The sequence below is a fragment of the Dendropsophus ebraccatus genome, chromosome 3 (assembly GCF_027789765.1).
Source record: "Dendropsophus ebraccatus isolate aDenEbr1 chromosome 3, aDenEbr1.pat, whole genome shotgun sequence".
Lineage (NCBI taxonomy): Eukaryota > Metazoa > Chordata > Amphibia > Anura > Hylidae > Dendropsophus > Dendropsophus ebraccatus.
Genome location: NC_091456.1, coordinates 26,240,059 through 26,267,462, shown reverse-complemented (window position 1 = coordinate 26,267,462; position 27,404 = coordinate 26,240,059). Strand labels below are relative to the sequence as shown.

Below are 27,404 nucleotides of genomic sequence, written 5' to 3'. Positions count from 1 at the left end.
TACTTATCAGCTGCTGTATGTCCTGCAGGAAGTTCTGTATTCTTTCCAGTCTGACCCAGTGCTCTCTGCTGCCACCTCTGTCCATGTCAGGAACTGTCCAGAAAAGGGGAGGTTTTCTATGGGGATTTGTTTCTGCTCTGGACAGTTCCTGACATGGACAGAGGTGGCAGCAGAGAGGACTGTGTCAGACAGGAAAGAATACACCACTTCCTGCAGGACATACAGCAGCTATTAAGTATTGGAAGACTAGAGATTTTTAGGTAGAAGTAATTGACAAATCTATATAACTTTCTGACACCAATTGATTTGAAAATTTCTTTTCACTGGAGTACCCCTTTAAGCAGACATTGTATGTCTCCTAACCAGTCTGCCCCACAGCTATGGCTGTATCCATACTCCCTAAGGGCCAGTTCACGCTGCGCGGAATCCCGCCTCTCTAAAGTGTCAAACAGTGTCTCTATTGGAGGGCTCGTGCGCCTCCGCTCAAGGAATTGACATGTTAATTGTTTGGAGAGCGGAGGCGCACGAGCCCTCCCATAGAGACACTGTTTGATAGACAGAATCATAGAACATGGTCTGGATGGCAGAATCAAAGTATTTTTGATTCTGCCATCCAGACCATGTTCTATGATTCTGCCTTCAGGAGCCAAGCTTCTAGAGCCATACCACTAAATAAAGTTACTAAAAAATTCAGGTGGCAAAGAGGCCTCTGCGTAAGGTGATCCTTCTGGTCCAGGAGATGCCAGAGAACGGAGTATGTCATCAAAACCTGCCAAGTGACCAGTAGGAAGAAGAATCCATGGAAGAGCAGAGGGGTGGTGAGGCACCACAGGAGAGTTGTGGCAGAATGCAAGGAAATAATGTTTTATTTTCAGTCTGACACAGTGCTCTCTGCTGCCATCTCTGTCTGAGACAGGAACTGTCCCATGAGTATATAACAGCAGTAAACTCATCTTTCTATTTTGAGGCTATGTTCACACTACATAAGTCTCTGGACGTAGCGCGTTCCGTGAATAAGCGGCCAGAGACTTACGTAGTTTGCGTATAATGGAAAGTATACGATATACGGCGGCACAGTTCACACTACGTACGAACTTACGCCCGGATCGTACGCGGCGCTGTAAAAAATGAACCAGACCATTGTTTGAGGCCGAAAATGCCGTAACTTACGCCCGTTACATGCGGTCCCGTACGGAGTGGTGATTCCTTCATTTTTCAAGCTTTTTGTGCCGATCCAAAAGGTTCTGTGGGGTGTCCGGGGCTAGGCGAAGATTTCCAAGTAAAAGACCGCTGTCAGATCGCTACGTAGGGCGTTCGGGAAGCGTAAGTAGACTACGGGCATAAGTTTGAGGTCCGTACATAGCCGGCCGCAAGTTGCGTAAATTTCCGGCCGTAGTTTAACACGTATTTGTCCGGCCGCGAAAATATATGTACTGTGAACATAGCCTGAAAAGGTTTTAGCATATGGTGCTGGCTCCACACAACCTTTTCTACGCAAATGGGGTTTATGAATGGAGCGTTTACTTGGTTTGGCTGATGGTCCATCCTCAAGATGAATGTGCTCCCATGAATACAAAATCTAATCCAGGCCTTACCAGTCAGCATTCCCGGCAGCTTTCCTCCCTCCTCACGAAATTTATATGGGCTCACAAGTTGCCCCAGTTAGCTAAATCCATACTTCAGCACGGTGGAGTGGGTCTTCCCAATCTCTCCCATTATTATGTAGCAGCCCACCTTTCTAGGGTACTAGACTGGCATAGACACATCCCCACAAAAATTGAGACAGCCCTCTCTCCAATCGCCCTTCTGGTGGCCCCCTGGCTACCCTCCTCCGCTTGCTATGCACTCTCTCCCCTAACTATTGTACCACATATATCTCTCCTCTGGCTTCATAGCACCCCACCCCTCCCCACTGTTCACTGTACTCCAAAACCCAGCCTCCACTCCGGGCTTGGAAGACCCTACAATCCACACATGATCCAAGGGAGGTCATGGTCAGGGCCTCCAGCAAGCTTTCTCTCTCAGCCCTCAAGGACCTCTCAGATCCCAGCCTCCTGAGTTTCTGAAGATCCTTACAACTTCTTCCATTCCTTTGCTTGAATAAGGGCCCTATTCCACCGGACGATTATCGTTCGCATAATTGTTAACAATTAACGATCTCAAACGACCGCTATTGCGAAAGACCTGAAAACGTTCACTCATTTCCATGGATTGATAATCGTTACTTATGATCGTATTTGCGATCGTTTTTCTTCGCTATTTTTTCACTATTGCGTTCGTATCTACTGCGAACGACGTCTTATTCAATGTGAACGAGCAACGATAAAAATAGGTCCAGGTCTTATAAAGCGATCAACGATTTCTCGTTGGTCGTTAATCGTTAACTGCATTTCAACCGAACGATTATCGTTTAGATTCGAACGATTTAACAATAATCTGAACGATAATCGTCTGGTGGAATAGGGCCTTAACTCTGCCTGGGTTCCAGTCCAATCTGTCATCCACTCTCTCTTCTCTATACCATGTTGGTGGTTATCGCACCAGACCCAGATACCATGACTAAGAACCGGTTAGGTTTGAAACATGTCGGTTATTTTAAAGATTCACAACAAAGCTTGAATACATTTTATGAGCTGAAGGAATCCATCTCCTCTTCTATATGTTCACCCCGGGATCCAGAGGCTCTTCTTTCATAAGCATATTTATATTGGCTGGGTGCTGACCAATTTTTCTTTTTTTTTTGCATTTCCAGCAACATTGGAAGAGCCTGAATACCTGCCCTTGTGGCGGTGTCCAGATCCATCTCCCATTACTGTATGTTTACGGAAAGTTGAGGACATCGGGCGTATGGGAGACCTCACGGTCCAGCTATACAATCGCTCTTCACGCTTTTTCCGAATATGGAATTTTGGAATATAGCGCTCTCCTGGCTTAAAGCGACTCTGTACCCACAATCTGACACCCCCCCCCCAAAACCGCTTGTATCTTCGGATCGCTGCTTTTATTCCAAGATCTGTCCTGGGGTCTGTTCCGCAGATGATGCAGTTATCGTCCTAAAAAACAACTTTTAAAACTGGCAGCCCCGTGCCCAACGGCCGGGGCTTAGATTGTGCATGCATTAGGCTGGCACAACCTCTTTGTCCTTCCTCCCCACCCTCCTCATTAGGAATGCCCCAGGCAGATTACCTCCTACTCCCCACCTGTGTGAATACTGAACATGGGCTGGATCGTTAAGGCACCTGTGCAATGTTCAAATAGGAGTAAATGTTCCAGTGGCTTTCCTAATGATGGAGAGGTTGGGGAGGAAGGACGGAGGGGTGGTGCAAAATTAGGGCACAGATGCTCCCCTTGGGCACGGGCTGCAAGTTTAAGTTGTTTTTTTTTTAGGACAATAATTGCATCGCCTGCCGAACGGACCCCAGGACAGATCTTGGATTAAAAGCAGCTATCCGAAGGTACAAGAGGTTTAAGGGGGGGTCAGATTGTGGGTACAGAGTCACTTTAATGACTGGGCTCCTCTCCCCACCTCCCTTCCCCCATCTCTCTTCTTACCTTCCTCATTTCTTGGTTCCAATGAGGTTTGGGCTACGGTCCTTGGTTGGAAATTTCCCATATTACTACTTATTTAAAGGGAACCTGTCACCCCCCGTACCGGGGTGACAGGCTCCCGACCCCCCGTTAGAGACCCCTATACTTACCTCATCCCGCCGGGTCCCGCTTCTGGATTCGGTCGGGTCCCGGAGATCTCAGCCGCTGCAGCCCGGCGCGCGCGCTGAGAGATGAGTCCAACACCCATAGAGAATGACAGGAGAGTCCATCGCTCCGTCATTCTCTATGAGCGTTGGACTCATCTGTCAGCGCGCGCGCCGGGCTGCAGCGGCTGAGATCTCCGGGACCCGACCACCTCCAGAAGCGGGACCCGGCGGGATGAGGTAAGTATAGGGGTCTCTAACGGGGGGTCGGGAGCCTGTCACCCCGGCACGGGGGGTGACAGGTTCCCTTTAAATGTATGTTCCATATTTTGTATTATAAATACTTGAGCCTGTGTTGGTGCTGGTTGTTATTACTTTACATGAAAAATTCAATAAATTAAAAAAAAAAAAAAAAAAAAGAGGATTTGCCTAGGCCAAATCCACCATATATCTTTCAAATTCAAGTTTTTTTGTTAGTGATTTTGTATTTTTCTTTCAAAAATCAGCACACACTGTATGGTATTTTTTTGTGGCTCTTAAAAAACTTTAAAAAAAAACTCCAGAATTAACGTGTGAAAAAAAATAATTAAGCAGATTAGGAAGACTTTGGTAAACTAGTAAAGGGCATGGATTTTTTTTTTTTTATTCTGGAGTCAATCTTTTAAACACATTTGTCTGAACATAAAAACCATCAAATGCATCAAAGTATTGTGCCATGCATTACAATTCTATATGTACAGTTCTATATCTGTGGCTCTCTGTATGGCAAAATTTAAAATTTCCAGCATGCTGTCAGCCACAATCTGGGAAATGTAATTCTGCAAAAAATTGTAAAGCCATGTTGGAAACCATTGGTTTAACTGCACAGCAAATGTTATGTCACTCAGGGCCTGTAACTGGGGTGTTTGCTATTCTTGCCATCTTTGTCATGCAATCCCACTTATAGCCTGCGCTTGGCATAGCCACGTGTATCTGCTGGGGTTCTGTCTAGTTTGAGTTTTTTTGTTCTAACGTTGTGAGCTAAATCATATTATTGGTATCTTGCCTATACCCACCCAGCTTTAGGGTAGCTTCACACGGGCGTATTAGCTGCGAGCTTTCCGCAAAAAATCGCATCTAATCCGCACGGTACATATACACAACACAATGCGAGTTGAGTTTGCCATTGACTTACATTACTAACCGTCTCACAGCGTTTTCACCTGCGGTTTTATCGCTTGGTTAAACTTGCAGCTAATACGCCCGTGTGAAGCTACCCTTAGGCTATTTTCTTACACAGCATTTTTGTTCAGAATTTTGTTCAGTATTTTTCAACCAAAACCAGGATTGGATTAAAAACACAGAAAGGATCTGTTCACACACTGTTGAAATTTAGTGAATGGCCGCCATTTAATGGCAAATAATTACCAATATTTTGGAACAATGGCGGTTGTGTTTGATTTATGATTTATCAAACATGGTGTAAAGTGAGACTGGCTCAGTTGCCCCTAGCAACCAATCAGATTCCACCTTTCATTTTCCAAAGAGTCTGTAACGAATGAAAAGTGGAATCTGATTGGTTGCTACTGGCAACTGAGCCACTTTCACTTTACACCATGTTTGATAGATCTCCCCCATAGTCTTCTTGTTTTCAATTTACTCTTGGTTTTGGTTGAAACATACTGAGCAGAAATACTGTGTGTGAACATAGCCTTAGGCTGCATTGAGATATTTATAAGGGGCCACATTTTAGTGTCTGTCCATACTATGATCTCTAGGCCAGATTCATACAGTGTTTATTGTGGAGCAGAATAACATATATATTCTGCCCCTGAACTTCTGTGTTATATGCCTACAAACATGTCACCGATTTCAATATAAAATACACACTGTTCCTTATATGGTAGATTTTTTTGTGTGAAAAAAGTAGAAACATGTATTCTTTGCATTTGTTACACCTACAATGCTTTCACTTAAATCAGTGGGAGCATAAAAAAACCACTCCTAAACACATGAAGCATGCATCAAATACACATAAAAATAAGCTAAAGGGCGCCTACACACCTACCGACTCGCAGCGTTAATAACGCTGTGAGTCGGCTAGGTCCTGGCAGATCACTGTCAGTACATACACGCAGCGGTCTGAACGACCGCTGCGTGTATGTAAATCTGCCAGCCACTTAACCCCTTCTGATGCCGGCCGGCCGCCTCCCGCTCAGCTCTGTATACATTACCTCCTCGCTGCACGGGGTCCCGGCGTCCTGCTCTCCCGCCCCGGCCAATCGGTGGCTGCGGCAGGGCAACACACTGATTGGCCGGGCAGGAGAACAGTACACCGGGACCCCGTGGAGCGAGGAGGTAATGTATACAGAGCTGAGCGGGAGGCGGCCGGCCGGCATCAGAAGGGGTTAAGTGGCCGGCAGATTTACATACACGCAGCGGTCATTCAGACCGCTGCGTGTATGTACTGACAGTGATCTGCCAGGACCTAGCCGACTCACAGCGTTATTAACGCTGCGAGTCGGTAGGTGTGAAGGCACCCTAAAGGGGTACTCCAGCGATATAACATATAACTTTGTAATATGCTTCAATCACCTATCTGCCCCCTTCCCTATCTTTTCCCCCCTCAACCCCCCCCCACCACCACCAAGAAGTGAAGTAAACTCATTCTTACCTAATGACTGTTGACCCCAGGCTGCTCTGTGGAAGCCATTTTGACAATGACATCATCAAGAGGGAGGCAGGTTTAAGCCCTGTTAGGCCAGCCTCCCTTTGTCAGATGACTCAGGTTGCTCAGCTCTGATTGGTTGAACAAGATGTAAGCCATCTAACAGTTTTACAGAGTCAGACATCACAGGAGACAAAGTGCATCATGGGAACGCCTAAACCAGGAAGTGAAGAAAAAATGAAGCCAATAATTGGAGCTTCAGGGACCTGCAAACAGCGGAAAATTCAAAGGAGACAGACTCAGGAGGAATGGTAAATGTAGAAACTATTTTTATGGTTAATTGTTTTTATCAGTGCTGGAGTACCCCTTTAAAAAATGAGTGCACGCTTATTTCAGATGTGTTTCTGCTTTTATATACATGTGTATTTTATGTCTTCTATTTTACACCATGTGAATCTAGTCTGAGTTTGGTTTAGCTAGAGCAATGCTTCTCAATTCCAGTCCTCAGGCCTCACCAACAGGTCATGTTTTGAGAATTTCCTTAGTATTTCACAGGTGGTATAATTATACTCAGTGCATCAGGTATTATCACAGGTGTTCTTTCTATGGGATATCCTCAAAACATGACCTGTTGGTGAGGCCTGAGGACTGGAATTGAGAAGCACTAAGCTAGAGGACAGGGATTTGTGCCAGTTACGCAGATGCTAAAATGGTGAAAATTACCTTTAGGGTATAAACCCACACACCGTATATGCAGCGTATTTACTGCTGCGATACGCAGCAAACTCGCAGCAAACTCGCAGCAAAATCGCAGCAGATTAGATCTAAATAACTGAACACAGCATCAAATCTGTACCAACAAATCTGCTGCGTATTTGTTGCATATCTGCTGCATATACGGTGTGTGGGTTTATACCCTTAGACCAGTTTACAGATCAGATTGCTGAATGTCTAGCGTGAATTTTGGTGAGTGAATCTACCTAGGGGTGTACAATGAGGGTGTTCCCTGCCAAGCCAGTGTGGGACTAGACCTGCCATTTAATTCACCCAAAAAAGATCATTATGGTTTTTTGGCCAATGTCGGTACCAACTTTCATTTAACAAATAATTTCATGACAGATTTCAAGTATATTTCATTCAACTCTTGGAAGGGTTTACAGAATAAAGCAACATGAACTTCATTTGGTTGAGATTGAAGAGCCAATAGTTTCTGCGCACTATATAATCAGTGCATTCTTAGGAAGGGAAATGCAGTCACTGGGATTCCTGTTCACGTCAGAATCGTTTCATCTATCTGTTCAGTGGAGTCGGGCTGTGCTGCAAGCTTCTTCAGGGACCTTCTGTGGCTTTCATTCAGCATCTCTAAGCTGGCAGTGTCCAGTATCTTTGTTATATCCTAAAAAAAAAACAAAAAACAGAAATTAAGTAAATATGGATACAAATTTGATCATCAACTTGACCAATGCTCCCTATGACATCAATCACTGTCAAAATACCTTCTAACACCTATTTATCCCATTAAAGTTTACATGTCACAAATTTTATTTTATTTAAAGGGAATGTAACATTAGGTACATCGCTTAGTGGTTTTTCACGTGAATAGACCTATGCCGGCGTGGGGGTGCCGGAGTCGCAGTCCTTTTTTTTTTTTGAGTTGCCAAATTCCTGCGCACAGCGCCTATTTATTGCCAAGCACTGGCATTGCAGGAAGCACTGGGGGGCGGCCCGCCAGCCCCTTCTGTGATGCAGCTTGGGTTACATAGACTTATATTCCCCCTATTCCACCGGACGATTTTCTTTTAGATTATCGTTAAATCATTCGAATCTAAACGATAATCGTTCGGTTGAAATGCAGTTAACCATTAACGACCGAACAAGAAATCGTTGATCGTTTTATAAGACCTGGACCTATTTTTATCGTTGCTCGTTCGCATTGAATAAGACGTCGTTCGGTCGTTTGCAATAGATACGAACGCAATAGCGAATAAATAGCGAAGAAAAACTATCGCAATTACGATCAGAAGTAATGATTATCGTTCCATGGAAATGAGTGAACGTTTTCAGGTCTTTCGCAATAGCGGCCGTTTGAGATTGTTAACGATTATGCAAATGATAATCGTCCGGTGGAATGGGGCCCTTGCATTATAAGCCTGACTCTTCTCTTCCAAAAGAGAGAAGCAGCGGACCGCGTTCAGTCTCCTAATCCAGGACATGTCAAAAGTTTTTACAAACAACAGTGACACTAACTTTTACTAATTATATTGGCTATGCAGCTTACCAGGAAACCATGCTCTTTGTTAAGCAACAATTTAGTCACTGTGTAGATACAGAGGTTTTGGTGCTCTGTGATAGGAGAGTTGACCATACAATGCGAGTACCCCCAGGATTCTCTACTACTGAATGTGGGCACACAGCAGTTGTACACATGAAGGGAGACGGCCAGTGGCCATATATCTAACATCGATTTAAACATAGAAACCTAGAGAATATAGCAAAGCTGCTTGTGATCACAACAGTTGTTGATTGACTTAAAAAAAAAGTTCCCAACAGTGCCCTACTAAATTTGTTACATTAATGAACCTTTTGTAAGAACGCATCACCTGCAGTCACTATAGTGTAAGAACCAATACACTACTGTACTTTTGGGCAAAAGGATGTTTAGTGGTAGTGAGTTCTAGAGTATGGGGGAAGCTTAGTAGACATCTTGGACACGATTGTGTGTAAAAATCAGACAAGGGGAGGGCGCCCTTCAAAACCTTTGACATGTCTATAGCCATGTCTATAAATGACAGTGCTCATTTAACTTCTGTTTATTTGTCCAGGCAACACTGTGTCCAAGAGCCATAATTATAGGGAAACGCCATGTCAGTCTGATTCACTATGCCACATGACTACAGCAGTGACTGACAATAATTGCCTATACTATATACATGAGTAATGTTTTCAGGTGTCGTTCATTATGAGGAACATTCACCTGTTATCTTCACATCAGCATATGCCTGTACATAGATCCTACAAGCATTGGCTTTCAGAGCTTGAAAAGTTGCTAAATAAATCATCATCAAATACTGTACTCACTTATAGGGCTAGTGCCATCCCTATATAGGTGAAAGGTGGGGTTTCAACGCTAAGAAGCCCCACCTCCGTCACAGTGAGAACAGAATGTGAACAGTCGCCAACCCTGCACGCGGATGCATACCTGATAGAGGTTGTTGCCCAGTCTCATTTTCAGTAGATTGACTATGGCCTGGTCACTGTACGCCCGCACGCTTGTGTTCTTGTCTTTTGTATTGTCTAGCAGCACTTTGAGAATTGGCTTAATAGTTTGTGGGTCTAGTGGGGGCAAATGGTCTTTGTTTGCCCACCAGATCATCTTTTCCGCTATCAGCTTGATATCACTCGATGGGTTCTGCAGACACTGTAGGGAAAACATGAAACGTTAGTAATGCAGGTAAGTAACAGAGAAGCTTATTGGTTCAAATGATATAATACAGATGAGATGTAAATACAAGAAAAATGACTAGTGTCTGAAACAGCCATTATTGTATGAGAACGACACAGCATTCCATTGCTGTGTCTATCTCCACTCGGCCTCCTGGGTAACATGAGATGTCCTATTTGCTTATATATAATAGGAAAAATTTATTGTAAAAACTTCTTCCTGATTTCTCATGGTTGCTATGTGTCCCTGTGGTCGCACACTGGAGCAAACTCTATTGCTTAAAGTGATACTGTCACCCCCTTTCTGTATGAGGACTTGTCTACAGAGTTGTAAAGCATACTTACCTTATAATAGATTTCATGGTGCTTGGTCCAGTGAAAAATGCTTTTTATCTTTGGAGGTTTGTGCCACCTGGGCGGGGTTTCACGACCACTGTGCCACTTCAACCCGCCCACATCAGCATCATAGGCCCCTCCCCTCTGTGACGTCATCGGGGCCTAGACCTAAGGGTCCAATGATTGCTGAGGGGGCGGGGCTTATACAAAGATGACATCACAGAGAGGAAGGGCCTACAGTGCCAATGTAGGCGGGGCTAAGTGGCACAGAAGTCGTGAAGCTAGATCGTGAAGCAGTCATGAAGTCTGCTAGATCGGCGCTCGTTTACTGGGCCTATTCCACGGCCCCGATGATCGTTAAGCGAGGGCTGCAGGGACATCGTTACCAATGTCCTTGCAGCCCTTGCACCATACATTACCTGGCAGGACTCCTCCTCCGCTCCGTCTTCCTCCCCGTGTCCCGCAGTGCAGCATCAGCTTCGGTGCGGCCTGACTGAGCTGTCAGACCGCTCAGCCAATCACTGGCCGCGGCGGTCCCGGCCAGTGATTGACTGAGCGGTCTGACAACTCAGTCAGGCCGCTCCGGAGCTGCTGATGCTGTGCCGGAGGACCCGGGTAGGAAGACGGAGCGGAGGAGAAGTCCTGCCTGGTAATGTATGCTGCTGCTTCTCAAATCGTCGGTCGCCCGCCGCGCACCGCTATTTTACCGGACTGATGATTTTAGGTTTGGCCCTAAATAAACGATCAGCAGATGACACGTTCATCGGCTGATCACTTTCTCTATTCCACCGAGCGATAATCGGCCGAATCGTGCCGATTATCGCTCCCGTGGAATAGGCCCCTAAGTGGCAGTGGACACACAGCTCTCCACACAGCCAGGTCTCTGCATAGTGATGTGCGCCCTGCACATGCCCACTCAGCCTTTACAGTTTTATTTCATTATACACAGTCGAGTCACATTATTATGACCACTATTAATCATCCCTTTTAACCGTGGCAGCAACAAGTGACGTGTGTGCAGAAATACCTTCTATACCAACTAAGCCAGTCATGACACGAGACTTACTTCATGGGCTACAGGCTGCCAATGTCAAAAGAAAGAAGTAGTCATAATCATGTGACGCCACTGTGTATTTTCATTGGTTTCTAAGTGAGTGTGCACTGTGGATGTCACACAGTATATATCTTGACTACTCTGGGTCCTACATTCTCTATTTGCAGGACAAGAAGGGACTACACTGTTAGCTGCCAGAGGGGGAAAGAAAGGGGGCAGCACCAATTTCCCCCTAAGTGCAATAAGCATTTATATGGCTATTACTTTTACTCACCTTTACTAACAGGGTTATCAATTTAGGGGGAAGGTTTCCATTTTGACATTCAATGTAATACTTTATAAGGTAACCAATTCCTCTGATTCCACTAACAGCAATGGGAATCTGCAAGAAACAAATGACATGACCATTATTATACTGACTATCTAACATACTAAAATGGGTCAATGATATGCTGAATGAATCTGCTTCTAGTAGGAGAGCAGATTCCAATAAAATATTAGCTATATTTCCCTTACCCTATCCGCTGTTGCGTTGTTGCAGACCATAGACTCTACATTGCTGCAGAATTTTGCTGTACATAATTTGCTTGATGCAACGTTTATGGCCACAGAAAGGGCCATGCTTCTCCCATGCCTCACCATCCAGTCTATTCCAGTGAAATCAGCTGTAAATCAGAAACAGAACATCACTACAGAACGCCATTGTAGCTACATTATACTGATGTGGTTCTGATGTGGAAATTACCACAATGACAAAAAAAATTCTGGATAAGTCTACAAACCCAAAAGGTTCTGCTGCATGAGTGCAGAAAGTTCTTCTTCTGGAAGGTAGGCACAAATCTCTCCCAGACAGCCAGCAGATGCCATGCGTGTGGCATCCTGAAAAAGAAAAAAAAAATTTCAGGGAATTTTGTTGACCTTAAACTCTATAACAATACAACTATGCATCTCGCGTGAGTACCTCATCATGTCCCAACATCCCTATCAATATGGTCACATAGTTTTTCCTTATTGCTGCATCCATCTTTCCGCCACCTCCTTGGACAATGAAACGTACAGCCTGAAGCATGGTCTCCCTAAAAAAACAACACAAATAAGTTAGTACATATGAGTACGCCCCCAGCCATATTCATGTACCGTACTGTATACGTAGCAGTGTCTAAACACTAAAACCTTGCATGCATCAGTAGAATTCCAGTTTTAGCAAACAGTAGGTTACCTGACACCAGAGTCTTCACACAGGCGAATGATGTTCAACAGTTCTGTGAAGAGAGGATCGACCTTTGTATGGATAACAATGAGCTTCCCCAGGGCATCCGCCGCCTTAAGACGTACGGCACGATTTGAATCTTGCAGAGCTTTAGTAAAAGTAGTTTGTAGTTGTGGCAAGAAAGGTTTTAATGCAATGCCAACCTAAAAAAAGAGGGGGAAAGTTAGTACACATACACTACTACTACACATGTTAAAGGGGTATTCCCCTCAGGTAAAAAAAAACCTTCTGAATCATCCCCCCTCCTGGAGACTAACAATTTGTTCCATACTTGTTATTAGCTTATTGGTCTCCTTTCCCCAGTTCTAAGCCTGCTGCTTTGTGCTGAAAACACAGAAAACTGTGTCAGCGCTGTTCTTTTCATCTTGCCCTCCTCCCCCCCCTCCCTTTCAAGACTCATATAAACCGCATCCTTGAGTGGCTGTACCTGCACTCTGTAATGCCTGGAGGGTTAATCACAGTGGGGGCAATCAGAAACTTGACCTCAGATAAACCCTCCGGGCATTACAGGGTGCAAAATCAGCCATCCAAGGATCCAAGTCATCTTAGGGGGAAAGGAGGAGGAGCGAACAGCTCTCACGCAGTTTCCCGTGTCTTCAGCATAAAGCAGCAGGTGCAGAATTGGAGGAAGGAGACTGAAAAGGCAATAAGTATGGAAGGAATTGTTAGTCTCCAGGAGAAGGGGTGATGAGTGGAAAACCCCTTTAACTGAACAGTAATACTCTTAGTGAGTATATTACCTTAGCTAATAGAAGACTCAAGGTTTCCAAAAGGGCCACTTTTACACTCCAAGTGAACCGATCTCCCAGAATACGAATTAAGGGTCCAGTAATTCCAATTACAGAGGGCTGTAAAGCTTGTGCAGATGTCAGTTTAATAACCAAACCCAATGCCTTGGTGGCCTCTTCTTTCTGGTCTGGGTTCCCGGTAAGAACACCTTCTCTCAGCACTGGTAGAATTGATGTTACGCCCTAAGCAAAATAGGAAAAGCTTGGGGTTATATTTGAAGAACACATCTGTATGTGCAATTTCTTACAACCAAATAGTCATTCTTGTACCTTCTTTGGGATACAGAATCCAGGCACATTCTCTCCTTTGGCATCATTTCCCACCATGCGAATATCTCTATGAAGATCATCAATCAGTGACAACTGACTGGCAGCATCCAATTTCTACAAAGAAAAATAAGTAACAGTAAAAATATCAGTCTTCTGGTAAAAACTGCTCTGCTCCTCATTCACATGATGAGGTTTGTATACTCACTTTAGTTATAGCATTTAGAGCATCCCAGCTTTCATTCAAAACCACACTGTTAGTGTCATTAAACAAGCGCAGAAGTCCAGATATCAGGCTCCTGAGATGGGTGGAGTAGTCCGCTTTTGTTTTAGCACAGTAGATATTCAGTATAATAACAGCCGCTTTACGCATTCCCACATCGGAGCTGCGAGTAGCTTCTAGGAGATCTTCTATTACAATCCTCTGACCCACGTCATCTTCCACGGACAGGATGACCGCTTGACAGTTCGCCAGTTCCTATTAGATGAACACAATGTAGTGATAGATTTGTAACAGTTCTCCATCCCTAACAAAAATGTCCTGTTTTGTATAAGTTAGGGAAATTTTTCCAGGATGATGGTACAGTCACCATGCACCTATGAAACATAATGACTAATCAACCTACTTACCACTTGCTCATTCTCTGTTCCTAGTTGAGCTTTCAGCGCCGACATGACAGCAGGGAGAATGACATTTAGATGTCTAGTCAAGGCATCACCCGCCACGGATGAAAGGAATGCCAACACACGAGTGTTTACTGGGGGGCTTGTTAGCTGTAGAAAGAAAAAACAGCAAATAAGTCATTAAGCCTAGCAAAGCAACAGAAGCATGTATCAAAGTGCTCCCCTGGCATACGCTATGGAAAAGAGGTCGATTAGCCTCTTTTCCATCGCGTACGCCAGCTATATCCCCCGCTCGCCTGATGGGTGGGCAGGAGTGGCATGGCAAGGCGGGGAGGAGATGTGGCCTCCTTCCGCAGCTCATTATTTAAGGTTTATGCCTGGAAACAAGCGTAAACCAGGGAAAAATTTACAACTGCTCCAGAGGAGGTGTAAATTTTTGTGCAGTTTCTTCACCAAGTGCAGGTCCGCCAGGGTGATTGGGGGCGGGACCTAATTTAAAACCACATACGAATATGCCAGTCTTAATGAAAGCCCCCTAAGTGTTTTAAGAAACATACCTTAGGAACAAGGTAGGGAAGCACAACACGACTTTTCACTGCCATGACCTGTTTGAGTCCATCCAAGGCAAACTCTGACATTTCTTCATTATTCTGAATAAAAGAAAATTTTGTAAGGTGAAAAACATAAAAAAAAAAAAAAAAAAAAAAAAGGTGTTTACAACTATCTTTAAGGATAGGCTTATGTTGCTTACCAGCTGCTCCAGTAAATATGGCAGAATGTCCTCCAGGGCTTGGTGACCAATGGTAGAATGTAACTGCTCAAAGGTTTTGGCTGCAGCCTCTCTGACTTTCTCAAGAGGATCACATAATGCTTTCCTCACAGTAGGGACAAGCGACTCCGAGAAAAAGAGCACCTGTAAGAAGCAGGAGAGTGAACGGTCAAGAAAAGCAAGAGAAACTCACTTTACTGCTAGCTGCAAATGCAAACAGTAAAATAAAGCATAGAGTATATCTGCTCTACAACTTACCGCATCTCTGCTTGTTGACTTCATAATCTCACTTAAGCCAATACAGACCCCCTGTCTTTCGTCACTTTTATCAGACCTAAGACCTTCCTCCAAAATTGGAATGATCTCTGGAAGTATTTTCTCCCCAAGTTTTCGGACAAGGTCTCCAAGAGTTCTGGCAGCAATCTAAAGGGTAAAAATAAACAAATCTGTATTCAGCACATTGTACAATATATTATAGACAAATATCACTATGACAGGGACCCTTATAATAGGTGGCTCACCGTTCTCTTGTCTGCACAAGTGCTGGCTAGAAATCCTAGCAGTAATGTAAAGAGAGTAGGCAGAATTTCTCGAAGGGTGCGTGGTGTGTTTGAAACGACAATCTTCCAAACGTGAAGAGAAGCCTGACGGACAACCAGCTGTGTATCTGAACGTCCCATGTACAATCCAGCAAGAACACGATTTCTCCTTTCAGCTCCAAGGGCTGAAATAATAGCCTAAAAAAAATAAGAAAAAAAGGTAATATCAGAATAGTGACTAAAAAATCTAATAAAAAAACATTATCAGGCCATGTTCACAAAACGTATATTTTTGTGAAAGTACGGCCATTGTTGCCGATTGCAACAACAGGCGTGATTAATATGAAAATATACGTTACATCGCCATCTATGGAATCCCTGGTATAGCGGTGCCGCAAAAAACGGACATGTCAGTTTTCTGCAGCTGCTATTCATTGAATAGCGGCCGCAGAGAACCTGTCAGTGCACACAATGAAGCGTGTGGCTCCGGCCGCATGCTACATTGTGTGCAGTGGGGAGTTCTGATGCGGGCGCGAACTGAACTCAGCGTCAGTGATCTTATCTGACACCTGTGTGAACATAGCCTCACTCAGGATACAGGCAGAACTCTCTGCCACATGATGTTGTCATGGCCGATTCATTAAAGAAGTTCAAGGGAGGCCTGGATGCTTTTCTTGAACAATATAATATTACAAGTTATGGGCATTAGATTTCCAGTGATACGTTGATCCAGGGATTATTCTGGTCGCCATTGGAGTCAGGAGGGAGTTTTCTCCCTGTGATGGGGCAATTGTCGTCTGCCTCATGGGAGTTTTTGCCTTCCCTGGATCAACACAGTAGGATTTCCCTAGGTTGAACCTGATGGACTCTTGTCTTCTTTCAACCTTATTTAGTTTGTTACTATGTTACTATGTAACATAAACCCTAAACTGAAATGTACCTTTGTGGACTGAAGAGTGCCAAAGTTGTCATCTTCAGAAGCGGTTTCTGTGGTCATTTTTCCAGTCACTCCAGATATATGAAATAGAAGGTCACCAAGAAGCTGAACAGAGCTAAATCTGATGATAAAAACACATGGTACATACAATTTATGAGACAATATCGACTCCATCTCACTTGTATGGTCATTTAGGATTTTGCATTGAAACTTACCGGATTCTCCACAGGTCATCAAACAAGCCCTGTTCCAACTGCGGCAGGAGGAGAGCAATGGCCGTCTCCGCATACATGGTGATAATTCTTTGCCCGGCACGCAGAGCTGTGTCACGCACAAATTCATTCTCATCTGCCAAAGCCTACAATGAAAATTTTCAACTTTAGAGATACCGGCTCCCGCAAAAAGCCAACCATTTCTGACTGTATAACTGGAGAGATTTTACCTTTAGAATACAAGGTATGATGGGTCCCACATAGGGTGTGAACTTGTCACCAAAAGTAATTGGCAGATAAATGAACATCATGATATAACCATCACGGACATGGGGAGCAATATCCATTTTGCTGGCCGTTGATACGATTTCTGGCATCAGTTTTTCAAGTTTCTCAACCCCTAACCCAGCCATCACTTCTGAAAGACCTGAAAGACACATGAAAGGATTTGTATAACATGTACAACATTATGAAATTAGAGGTTAAATAACTAAAAGTAGAACTATTAGGGACTAGTGTTGAGGAGACTTACCAAACTGTTCGGGTTTGACAACGCTCTCTGAACCCTTGACATTTGACTTCCGTCATCTGGAGAAGTTAGATGCCGCCCTCCAGATGCCGGGGGTCAAATGCCGAGCCTTCCAGTTAGGAGAACGTTGCCAAACCCAAGTAATTCAGCAACTCCACTCAAAACTATTGGGGACTAGATACACTATTATACACTAAAATGTTGTGATTAGCTACCCTTCCATCCTCTTACTAACAGCGTTGCTCCTCTTGTATCACACACTAGATGTTTGATACATTATACTACAATTCTTACCTTGAGCAGCGCCAGAACGATCCACCGAGCTGTAGTCGGATGCTAAAGTGTCCATCAGCCAAGGCAACAAATCCTGGAAGCAGGACTCCCCGGTTCCCTTCACCATCGCACCTAATGCCTTAGCAGCTACAGTGCGAACCTAAGCAGCAATATCATCAGATAACATCAGTGAAGTTTTTATGAAAATACCAGATAATCAAAAACAAAGAGAGTCGAGAAGACCAAAAGTAAATCTTACCTCAGGAACAGGGTCTATCAAAGAGGCCTTAAGTCCAGGTATGACACTTGGGAGGTATGGAGCCAGATCCTAAACAAAAGAAATGAAATCAATATCTATGTCTAGTCTATAAAAAAAAAACATTTAAAGTGTCACTGTTGTGTTTTTTGCAGAAATCAATAGTCCAGGAGATTTTATTGGGTTTATTAGGCAAATATGCCATTATCTGCATTCAAAAAGACTTTCCCCAGGTCCACCCTCCTTCCTCTTTCTCATTTGCTGCTCATTATCAGGAAATCTCGACTCTTTTACATCAGTCGGGCCCTGTGTAACCTATGGAGGGGGAGGGGGGAGATAAGATGGCAGCAGAGAGCAGAGAACAAAGGATTACACAGTGGGAGCTGTGTGAAAGCCGGTATTCAGAGGTCAGAGAGGTCAGTGCTGACTTCGGAGGAGATAGCCCGGTGATGTAGCTGTAAACTAACTCTGTTGTCCTGTTTTGGTGCCTCATCTTCCTACCCTCTCCATAGAAAACCATGAAGATGGCGGGGGGGGGGGGGGGGGCGCTTTAAACTGCTTTTTCATGATAAAAATGCATTTTTCAGCTAATAAACCCGATTACAAAGTTTCTTAAAATCGCCTGTACAAACGATTTCTGCAAAAAAAAATGTAAATGACAGTGAGACTTTAAATACAACATAGACAAAAAGGTATGTATAACCACATACACAACTCACCATGAAAAATACAAGATGCAAAAGGTGGTGAGTACTTCACATAAAATATGTACAGTACAATACAATCACAATTATGATGCATAGAACCACTGTTTATTACATAATATAATGAGGTGCGTACTACCTTCTGATCAGTAAGGGAGTACATGTTCCCGATAATTTGGGCTGCCATTTTCCTAGTATCTGTAGAGCGATCCTGGAACGCCCGCTGTACTATGGGCATAATCAAGGCTAAAGAGGGGGCATCAATGAAATGGACAAATTTTGTATCCAGCAAGGTTTGCAGGCACTTCTGTGTCATTCTTGAAGGATCTGTAAGAGCATCCAGCAATACAGGACAGATTGCTGTAAAGAAAAAAAAATTACAGTAGTTAGAAGAAAAACAAACAAAAAAAAAAAACAATTATAAAATTCTTTATTTTTTTTTTTTTTTAACTATCCCTCCGCTCACCAAGGATTTCTGGGTTACGAATTACTGAGCCAATCTGGCGCAAGGCTTGTTGACCGGCTTTCTGCACCTTCACATGAGAATCTGTGAGCACTTCAGTGAGTTTGGGCACTATATTTGGTAGGCAGGATGACAGCTGCTTGGGAGCACAGTACGCCATTGCTCCTAATAACTCCACAGATCCTGAAAGAAAGCAACCGGGAGAAAAAAAAAAGCACCATCAGGACTGAACTATTCAGCTCACAATGATTCATGGATTTGGCATTCAAAAATAACACAGCGATAAAAAGTGGCAGATGGTTGCGGAAATCCCACAGATTTTGGCTCCGTCATAACAACCTAAAAATGACATGTATGAAATTACCGGCTTTGGTTCTCCAGGACTCTTCTTCAAGAGCCACCAGAAGTGAGGGCAGTACAAGCTTTACGCCGTGGGCACTGAGATTACTCATAACTGCCTTAGCACATTCATCTGCGGCCTGAAAGGAAAGAAAAAGGTTAAACAGATGATCCATGTAAGAAACCCTTTACGTATTCACGTATGGGAAGCGCTTACCTCTCGTACATACTGGTTTCCATCACCAAAGCACAGGAGGAGATGAGGTAACACATGAACCACATATGGCTCAAACAACTTGCCAAGCATATTGCAGAGCATCTCAAAGGCAAACAAAGCCCCTGGTGAAGAAACAGACAGACTATAAACCTTCTACCTGGAGTTTACACTAAATGTTAAAGAAGTACTTCAGCGGAAAAAAAAACATTTGTAATTTACTTCTATTAAAAAATCTCTTCCAATTAAAAAAGTCTTCCAATACCAATCAACTGCTGTATGCCCAGCAGGAAGTGGCGTATTCTTTGCAGTCTGACACAGTGCTCTCTGCTGCCACCTGGAACTGTCCAGAGCAGTAGCACAGAAAATCTCTCCCACTCTCCAGACTGGAAAGAATACACCACTTCCTACAGGACATTTAGCAGCTGATAAGTACTGGAAGACTTGAGAATTTTTTATAGAAGTAAATGACAAATCTATATAACTTTCTGGCACCAGATGCTTTATGTGAGTTTTTTTTTCTGGAGTACTCCTTAAAAAAAAAAACAATATGAGTTTTATTTCTTACCCTCCCGACGCCGGAAGTTCTTTTTATCTTGTATTGCCTCTGTTAGGGTGGTCATCATTTCCTGCTGCTTAAGGGAAAGAATTCCTAATCCTTTTACTAGTCCAGCAAGACCATATGCAGCCCCTTTCCGTTCTGCATATTTATCAGACTCTAGGAGAAGGGTCATAAGCTTCTGGATCATACTACCCGCATCCTCCTTAATGGCTGGGACTAGAGGTGGGAGACAGCTGGCTACAGATTCCTGGACCTGTGAAGCAATATGACCGGGGTCAAGATTCCAATGAACACTGTAGAAAATGGAAACTACACAATACAAAGCTAAAATAAATACCTGTTGTGATGGAGTGGAGAGCGCAGCTATTAGTTTGGCCACAATTGGCTTAACTTTGGGATCACTTTTGTCCAAGTGCTTTGCCAGTGAACCCATAAGAATGACAACACTTTGTCTGACGGCATCATAGCTGGCATCATTTGGAGCGTCCTTCAAAAATTCTTCAAACACCGGCAATAAAGAGCCAACAGTATCCTGAGAATTAAAAACCAGTGAATAGGAACATTATCAAACACCATCTGTTAACTACAGAATAGGCTAACGTGATACTGGTGTCGCTAAAAGAGTATCTGTACACTGACGAGTCTCACCTTTCCATGTGTGTTTAGTGCAGACAGCGCAGCATCCAGCATGCATTTTCTAACATCAGGGTGACGATCATTAAGAGCATCAGGAACAAAGAACTGGAAGAGCGGCTTTACTTGGGAACTGTCTAGATACTGAGCCAGCTGGTTCAATGCCAGAGCTACTCCACATCTAAGATAGGAAAACAAAGAATTGTTATTTATGTTATTTATTTATTAATTAATTTATTGTTATTGTATATATGCATTGCTATATACATACAAACACATGCACAAGATAGATGATAGATAGTTTTAAAGCGAATGTACCACTAGGTGCATCAGTTTGTGTTTTCTTTAAACGGTTAAACCAGCGGTGGCAGAGGGATGCCGAGGTCTTTTTTTTTTTTTTTTTAACCATACCTGGTTCCCGCACACAGCGCCTGTTTATTCTGAAGCACTGGTCGGGCATGAAGCACTGAGGCTGGCCCGCCGGCTCCAAGGGTGACCATCTCCCCTTTCCTGGGTGACAATAGAATCAATGGAGCCACATCACAGAGAGGAGATAGTCACACTGAGGGCCGAAGGGCAAGCCTCCGTTGCTTAATGCCTGGCCAATGCTTCAGAATAAACCGTGTGTGTGAACCTGAAAAAAAAAAAGGATCACAGCACCCAGTATATTCATGTAAATAAATAAACACAAAGTGATGTACCTAGTGGTAAATTCGCTTTAAAGTATGTAGGGGGAAAAGGAAGTTGATACCTTGCTTCAAACTGGTCAGGAGGAGACTCTGAAATCACCCTTCCCAATGCATCCAGTACAGGAGGTGGTCTCTAAAACAAAGTAAGTATGAAACAGATTACAAAATGTTCTGCAATTATCTGTGTATTAAGATAACAAAGTCTGCAGAACCCACCAAATGTCACTCATAGGCAGATGTCACCATAGTGCTCTAGAAATGAGCGTCCCCCCTCTACCATTGAAACAAATCAGCCATATTTAGAGTAGAGCTGGGTAAAATTGTTGTCAGAAAAAGAGGATTTTTTACTCACCGTAAAATCTCTTTCTCGTAGTCTTCATTGGGGGACACAGATACCATGGGTATAGGCTGCTGCCACTAGGAGGCGCTGACACTAAGAGAAACAAAGGAAGTGACTCCTCCTGAGCAGGATATACCCGCCCACAGGCACTGAGGTAAACCAGTTTGCGCCAGAGCAGTAGGAGAAGTCAAGAACAGGTAAAGTAGGAATAACACCAAAACGGAGAAAACTACCATACCGAGGAAAAACCCAAAAGAAAATGGGTGGGTGCTGTGTCCCCCAATGAAGACTACGAGAAAGAGATTTTACGGTGAGTAAAAAATCCTCTTTTCTCTTGCGTCTTTATTGGGGGACACAGATACCATGGGACGTCCAAAAGCAGTCCATGGGGTGGGAAAGATAACCGCTAGACAAGAGCGCTTGGTGAGAAGGTACAGAATAGCACCAACACAACCATCAACTAGGAATAGAGCAAGGGATGATGCTGAATGCATGAGAGAAAACCCTGACAGGTCCGCGGCAAAGGAAAGCGGGTCTAGTCCCTGGAGCAACGTGCTGCACTGCAGACAGAGTGGGTTGTGACCTTCCTGGAAGCCAGCGACCTGATGTAACATTGAGTCCAACAGAACTAGTAGGCTAGCTGTGGGGGAAAAAAAAAACAAAAAAAAAAACAGACGCCAAGTAAAGTAGGCGACCACAGGCGGCAGGGACTTACTCTGAGGTAGAACAGAAAAAAGGCAAATACAACCATGACGGGAGAGACTGGAAAGTGTTTCATGGCACATAGAGGCCTAAGGTGTCAAATAAAGGAGAAGGACTGAGCGTCTCTCATAGTAAGTGCCACCTGAGATGCAGGAGAAGCTGCGTCCCTTACTATGGAGCTGGGAATAATGGCCAGGCTGGAAGCTCCATAGGCATAGGAGTACAGTCTTTACTGAGAAGACAAAGCTCAAGCACAAGAGAAGTATGGCGATCTGGGAGAAGCCATGGCCTATGACATGAGTGACCCCATCTGAGAAACACATAGATGGTAATATGAAGAATAAAGCTTTCCAAGCGTAAAGCAGTCCAGGGAAAGGAAGGAGTGGGAGAAAGGAAAACCGCGATAAGAATCTTGTGTAAGTTGACCTGGAAGGAGTACAGTAGTACCTGGTTCCCCGCAGTGCCCGACAGAAAAGAGGAGCAGAGGAAAGCCGGTAAGCTGGGAAAAAGTCAACTCCATGGGCTGTTAAAGCCTTAGAAAGGAGGTCGATCATATAAAACACTCCGCTCCTAGAGGAAGGCCTAGAGGTACTCGAGAGCAAGGAGTCCCAGAAGAAAACTGTCGAGGGAGGTCGAGGTAAGGCTGATGGGCACGGGAGTTGTCACAGGACAATGGGCACAGCAGTTAATAGATAGACTCGAGCCCATATGTAGACTAGATCTCTAAGACTCGAGCCCATATGTAGACTAGATCTAGAAATCAACGCCTCAAAATGTGAGCAGAGACGTTGCTTGGTAAGAGCAGAACAGTAAGAAAAAACATTGTGCGGAGACTAATGGCCACATGGAAGAGATCAAAGGATCAACCAGCTCAACCGGAGCCTCAGGCAATGAAAGGCGAGAGCCAGATGCATTCTGGTGGGCAGCTAAAGCAGGGGGTTCTGTACCTTGTGAAGTGGAACACGTAGCAGGATGTTTGGGCTTTAGAAAGGATACAGCCCAACAGGAAGACACCAAGGTTACGCTGCCCGAGAGCAGGTAATGAGACTTGTCAAGGGAAACATAATAAAAAAGGAATGAAGCAGGCCGCTCAGCGCCCAAAAGGGGGCGGGGCATACCGGGAGGGGGCGGAGTCAGCCCAGTGAGTACTCTGGAGAGCCACCATAGAGGAAAAAAGGGGCAGGATGCCGCGGCACCCGGTAAGGGGCGGGGCTTAGGCAAAAAGGGGCAGAGCATCCTTTAGTATGGTCTCTAGAGCCACATGAAGGGAAAAGTGCGGGAAGCTGCGGCCTGCGCAGCACCCAATCAGGGGAGGGACATCCCTCACAGTGCAACCCATGGCACACAGAGAGAGACACTAATAAAAATAAAATGGTGGAGAGGGCTGGCCTGCTACTGAGGGGAGACCCCGGGTGAGAATAAAATGGCGGCCTGGGAGGGAGGGCAGGGGGAATATACTCACCATATAGGAGCCCATACTCACCCAGTCGTCTTCAGCCGGTGGGTGCCTCACCTTAACGCGCCAAGCTTTGGGGGGCGAGGCGGGAAGGGGCTGTGCGGATACAGAGTCCGCAGAAAGGCGACCAGATAGACTGATCTGGGGCCCTGGTGTCACGTTGCCGGCCGGTGGCAACCGAGGGGTCACAGCCCATTTACATTTATGGTCTGTTCCCTGGTCGCATAGTGGGGGGATCAGGGTGAGTTTTAGATAACCCACCGTGCCCAAGAATCCATAGGACCTAGAAGGAAAAAGAAATCTAACTAAACATAAAGGAAGAAACTGGTCTGGAGAACCCAGACCTGTGTCTGCCTCCTACTGACACTAAGCTAAACTGGTTTACCTCAGTGCCTGTGGGCGGGTATATCCTGCTCAGGAGGAGTCACTTCCTTTGTTTCTCTTAGTGTCAGCGCCTCCTAGTGGCAGCAGCCTATACCCATGGTATCTGTGTCCCCCAATAAAGACGCACGAGAAAAGCAGCACCCTAATAGGTGGCTACTAAAGATTAGAGCAACCCGAGCGTGCAGCATTTGATTACCAGTGGCTGCAGAAATTGGATGCAGTCCTAAGGCTGCCTAGAAAACATGGATACAGCCATAGGCCATAGACTGTGTCCATGTTTTCCAGGGCTCATTAGAGCTGCATCCAACTTCTTCATCCACCGCTAATGAAACACGTAAGTAACTGGACTCTAATGTGGAATTTTTCAATATTAAAAGTAGGTATAGGTATTATATAAACTAGAGTCCGAGATTCAGTAAGACAAGCCTCCAGAAAAACTACGGGTAAACAATGACATTTTACCAACATAAACTTACGTAAAGCCTCTCATGATACAGCTGAATCAGTTTCCTCATGACCTCAGAAGCCTGACCGCGATATGCAGCCACTGCATGAGAAAGCGCCTCAGCTCCTGCCTGTCTTATTGCTTCTTCATGATAAATAACATCTTTAATCAGTAAGGAACACAGGTCTGGCCGTAACTTCAAGTCCAGTGTGTCCCAAAATCTAGATAAAATATTAAAAAAGATATGTTAATATCTATGCAATGGATAAACCTAATAAATAATAGAACTAGTAAAACATTGCAGTCTGAATAACCTTGGAAAGTGTACCTGGTCAAGAGACATTTAAAGGGGTTGTTCAGCGTTCACCATTTTTTAATATATTGCTGCTGGTGCATATAAAATAATAAACATGTTATGCTTACCTGTCCGCGCTCCCTCAGTGTCCTCCTCTGGTGTCCCCCACTGAAGGCAGAGCCTCCAATTGAGAGACAAATTTGATGCAGAGGGGAGTGACAGCACACTCAACCAATCACTACCAGCAGGGCTGTTTCGTCTCAGTCAATGATTGGTTGAGCAGGCTGTCACTCCCGCCCATCTGGGAAGTGGAGGATCTGCAGTCAGCAGGGGGACACCACTGACAGCGCAAGAGGACACCAGGGAAACCTGGAGAGGTAAGCATGTTTATTGTTTTACATGTACTAGCAATATGTTAAAAAATTCCAAATGCTGGACAATCCCTTTAAAAAAAAGAAAGAAAAATAATAGCCCAGAGGAGGGGGACTACTTATGGAGGGACAAAGCTGGGTTGGAAAGATGGTGAAAAGATGGCCTCTGATCGGAGAGATAATGGTTCTCTGGAAGGGAGCTACCCCCCCCCCCTTATTGTAAGGTACCAACACCATTTAAGGCTATTCCATAGGTGAAGAAGATTATATTTTGCTATGCGGAGGATTTTATTTTTTATTTTAAATATTTGACTAGTTTTGCCCAATAAAAGCATGTTCCATTTTCATTATATCATAAAAAAGGGAAACGGAGGGGGTTAACAAACCAGACGTATAGCTGTCCAAGCAGTTAGCGCCTCACCTTTCAGCTTGTGCTTTTATTTCTGCTTCAACATCAAACTTCATCACCCAGAGCCTGTGCAACAAGGCCAGACCATTCGTGTCATCTGTTTCTGGTGTTGGCAACACCATTTCAAGCTCCATTAATCCCTTAACAGAACAATAATTTGACAGTGTAAATCTGAATAGCATGGCACGAGAATAAAATTATACACATTGGTCTAACAACAACAGAAGACGAGAAATGCAAATCAATACTTACCCGCAGAGCAGCATCTCGCACGTTCGAGCAGGGTGACTGTAAAGCTGTAAGTAAAACATCAATTTCCTCCTGTTCTGCATATGTACATCCTTCTCCTCCACCACTGCTAGTGCACAGAGATGTCAGAGCATTGGAAGCCAGGACCTGCAGGTAATTCAGTTCTGTGAGGACTACAAGTAAGCCAACTGGAAAGACACTATATAGCTTTTACAGTACACCCATAAAGTCAGCGGCTAAATTTACCTATGGTTCTATAGACCGTATGTACAACAAAGTGTAATTGCTGAGCTATGAATCATAGTGCAGTATAAAGAAAAAAAAAAGCAGTATACATCAGTTAGTGAATGTTCTCATAGTTAACATTAGAGCCCGGTCACACTATGGAATTGGCACTAGAATACCGTGCAAAACCCCCGTGCATGGAATCGGCACAGAATCCTGCCTGCCATGTCAATTCTTTGAGAGAAGTGCGGAGACGCGCAAGGCCTCCCATTGAAACAGATAGAAGGCAGGATTCAGCGCCGATTCCATAGTGTGAACGGGTCCTTAAAGGGAACCTAAAACTGGACAACACAACTGAACGATGTACAGATCACACTTACCTGTAATCTTGGAGTGGCAGTTCCTATGACTCTAGTTAATAGCTGGAACATATCTGTGCGAGGCAGCAACTCCGGACCATTCTTAAGATTTAAAAAAAACAAAACACAAGGATGAATATCTTGAATATAACCACCCAAACCCATTAGGAATTTCCTTGGTCAATGTTATTTAATTACCTCATCGATAAGTTTAGCCTGACTCTGAGTAGCCCGTAGCTGGCAATGAACAGTGATGATATATAATGCTTCCACTAGTAGTTCCTCATTGTTTTCACTGGTATTGCTTGTCTCCATCAGAACCATTTTCAGAAGGGGGAAAACAAAGGAGAACGCCGGTGCAGACAGAGGAGATGTTCCTGCAGTAAGACAAATAGTTAAAGGGGTTACCCAGCTAAAATCTTTTTCATTCAGATCAGCTGGTTTCAGAAACTTATATAGATTTCTAATTTACTTCTATTTAAAAATCTCCTGTCTTCCCATAATTATCAGCTGCTGTATATCCTGCAGGAAGTGGTGTATTCTTTCCAGTCTGAGACAGTGCTCTGCTGCCACCTCTGTCCGAGACAGAAACTGTCCAAAGCAGGAGAGGTTTTCTGTTTCAATATATTTATTAGGTTTTAACAAACTTTTCCAAATAAAAACAGTTGTACAACTGATTTGCTACTGCTCTGGACAGTTCCTGTCTCGGACAGAGGTAGCAGCAGAGAGCACTGTGTCAGACTGAAAAGAAAATAACATTTCTTGTGCCTGTCATTGGGGGACACAGCACCAGTGGGTATAGGCTACTGCCACTAGGAGGCGACACTAGACAGAAGAAGAAGTGACTCCACCTGGCAGGCTATACCCCTCCTACAGGCACCAGGCTAACTCAGTTTTAGTCTAGTGTCCGTAGGAGGTAGACACAGGTGCC

At 44.2% G+C, this 27,404-nt stretch overlaps 1 protein-coding gene across 1 annotated transcript in view; it reads right to left on the bottom strand.

The window, feature by feature from the left end:
- Positions 1 to 7,447: 7,447 nt before the first annotated feature.
- The window catches only part of GCN1 (GCN1 activator of EIF2AK4), a 51,530-nt gene continuing 31,573 nt past the window's right edge, over positions 7,448 to 27,404 (bottom strand). The window contains exons 26-58 of the mRNA XM_069961272.1: positions 26,672 to 26,850; positions 26,495 to 26,575; positions 25,893 to 26,036; positions 25,653 to 25,780; positions 24,597 to 24,786; positions 21,301 to 21,371; positions 20,565 to 20,730; positions 20,254 to 20,448; positions 19,923 to 20,169; positions 19,358 to 19,479; positions 19,166 to 19,280; positions 18,805 to 18,984; positions 18,478 to 18,698; positions 17,638 to 17,706; positions 17,400 to 17,538; positions 16,807 to 17,003; positions 16,580 to 16,722; positions 16,368 to 16,485; positions 15,410 to 15,625; positions 15,147 to 15,311; positions 14,871 to 15,032; positions 14,677 to 14,769; positions 14,126 to 14,269; positions 13,704 to 13,973; positions 13,499 to 13,612; positions 13,181 to 13,411; positions 12,390 to 12,583; positions 12,132 to 12,246; positions 11,953 to 12,049; positions 11,687 to 11,835; positions 11,445 to 11,552; positions 9,539 to 9,757; positions 7,448 to 7,735 (exon numbers count right to left, since the gene is read on the bottom strand). Of these exons, the coding sequence (XP_069817373.1) occupies positions 7,610 to 7,735; positions 9,539 to 9,757; positions 11,445 to 11,552; positions 11,687 to 11,835; positions 11,953 to 12,049; positions 12,132 to 12,246; positions 12,390 to 12,583; positions 13,181 to 13,411; positions 13,499 to 13,612; positions 13,704 to 13,973; positions 14,126 to 14,269; positions 14,677 to 14,769; positions 14,871 to 15,032; positions 15,147 to 15,311; positions 15,410 to 15,625; positions 16,368 to 16,485; positions 16,580 to 16,722; positions 16,807 to 17,003; positions 17,400 to 17,538; positions 17,638 to 17,706; positions 18,478 to 18,698; positions 18,805 to 18,984; positions 19,166 to 19,280; positions 19,358 to 19,479; positions 19,923 to 20,169; positions 20,254 to 20,448; positions 20,565 to 20,730; positions 21,301 to 21,371; positions 24,597 to 24,786; positions 25,653 to 25,780; positions 25,893 to 26,036; positions 26,495 to 26,575; positions 26,672 to 26,850 (5,108 nt within the window). The 3' untranslated portion in view covers positions 7,448 to 7,609. The remainder of the gene's footprint in view (positions 7,736 to 9,538; positions 9,758 to 11,444; positions 11,553 to 11,686; positions 11,836 to 11,952; positions 12,050 to 12,131; positions 12,247 to 12,389; positions 12,584 to 13,180; positions 13,412 to 13,498; positions 13,613 to 13,703; positions 13,974 to 14,125; positions 14,270 to 14,676; positions 14,770 to 14,870; positions 15,033 to 15,146; positions 15,312 to 15,409; positions 15,626 to 16,367; positions 16,486 to 16,579; positions 16,723 to 16,806; positions 17,004 to 17,399; positions 17,539 to 17,637; positions 17,707 to 18,477; positions 18,699 to 18,804; positions 18,985 to 19,165; positions 19,281 to 19,357; positions 19,480 to 19,922; positions 20,170 to 20,253; positions 20,449 to 20,564; positions 20,731 to 21,300; positions 21,372 to 24,596; positions 24,787 to 25,652; positions 25,781 to 25,892; positions 26,037 to 26,494; positions 26,576 to 26,671; positions 26,851 to 27,404) is intronic.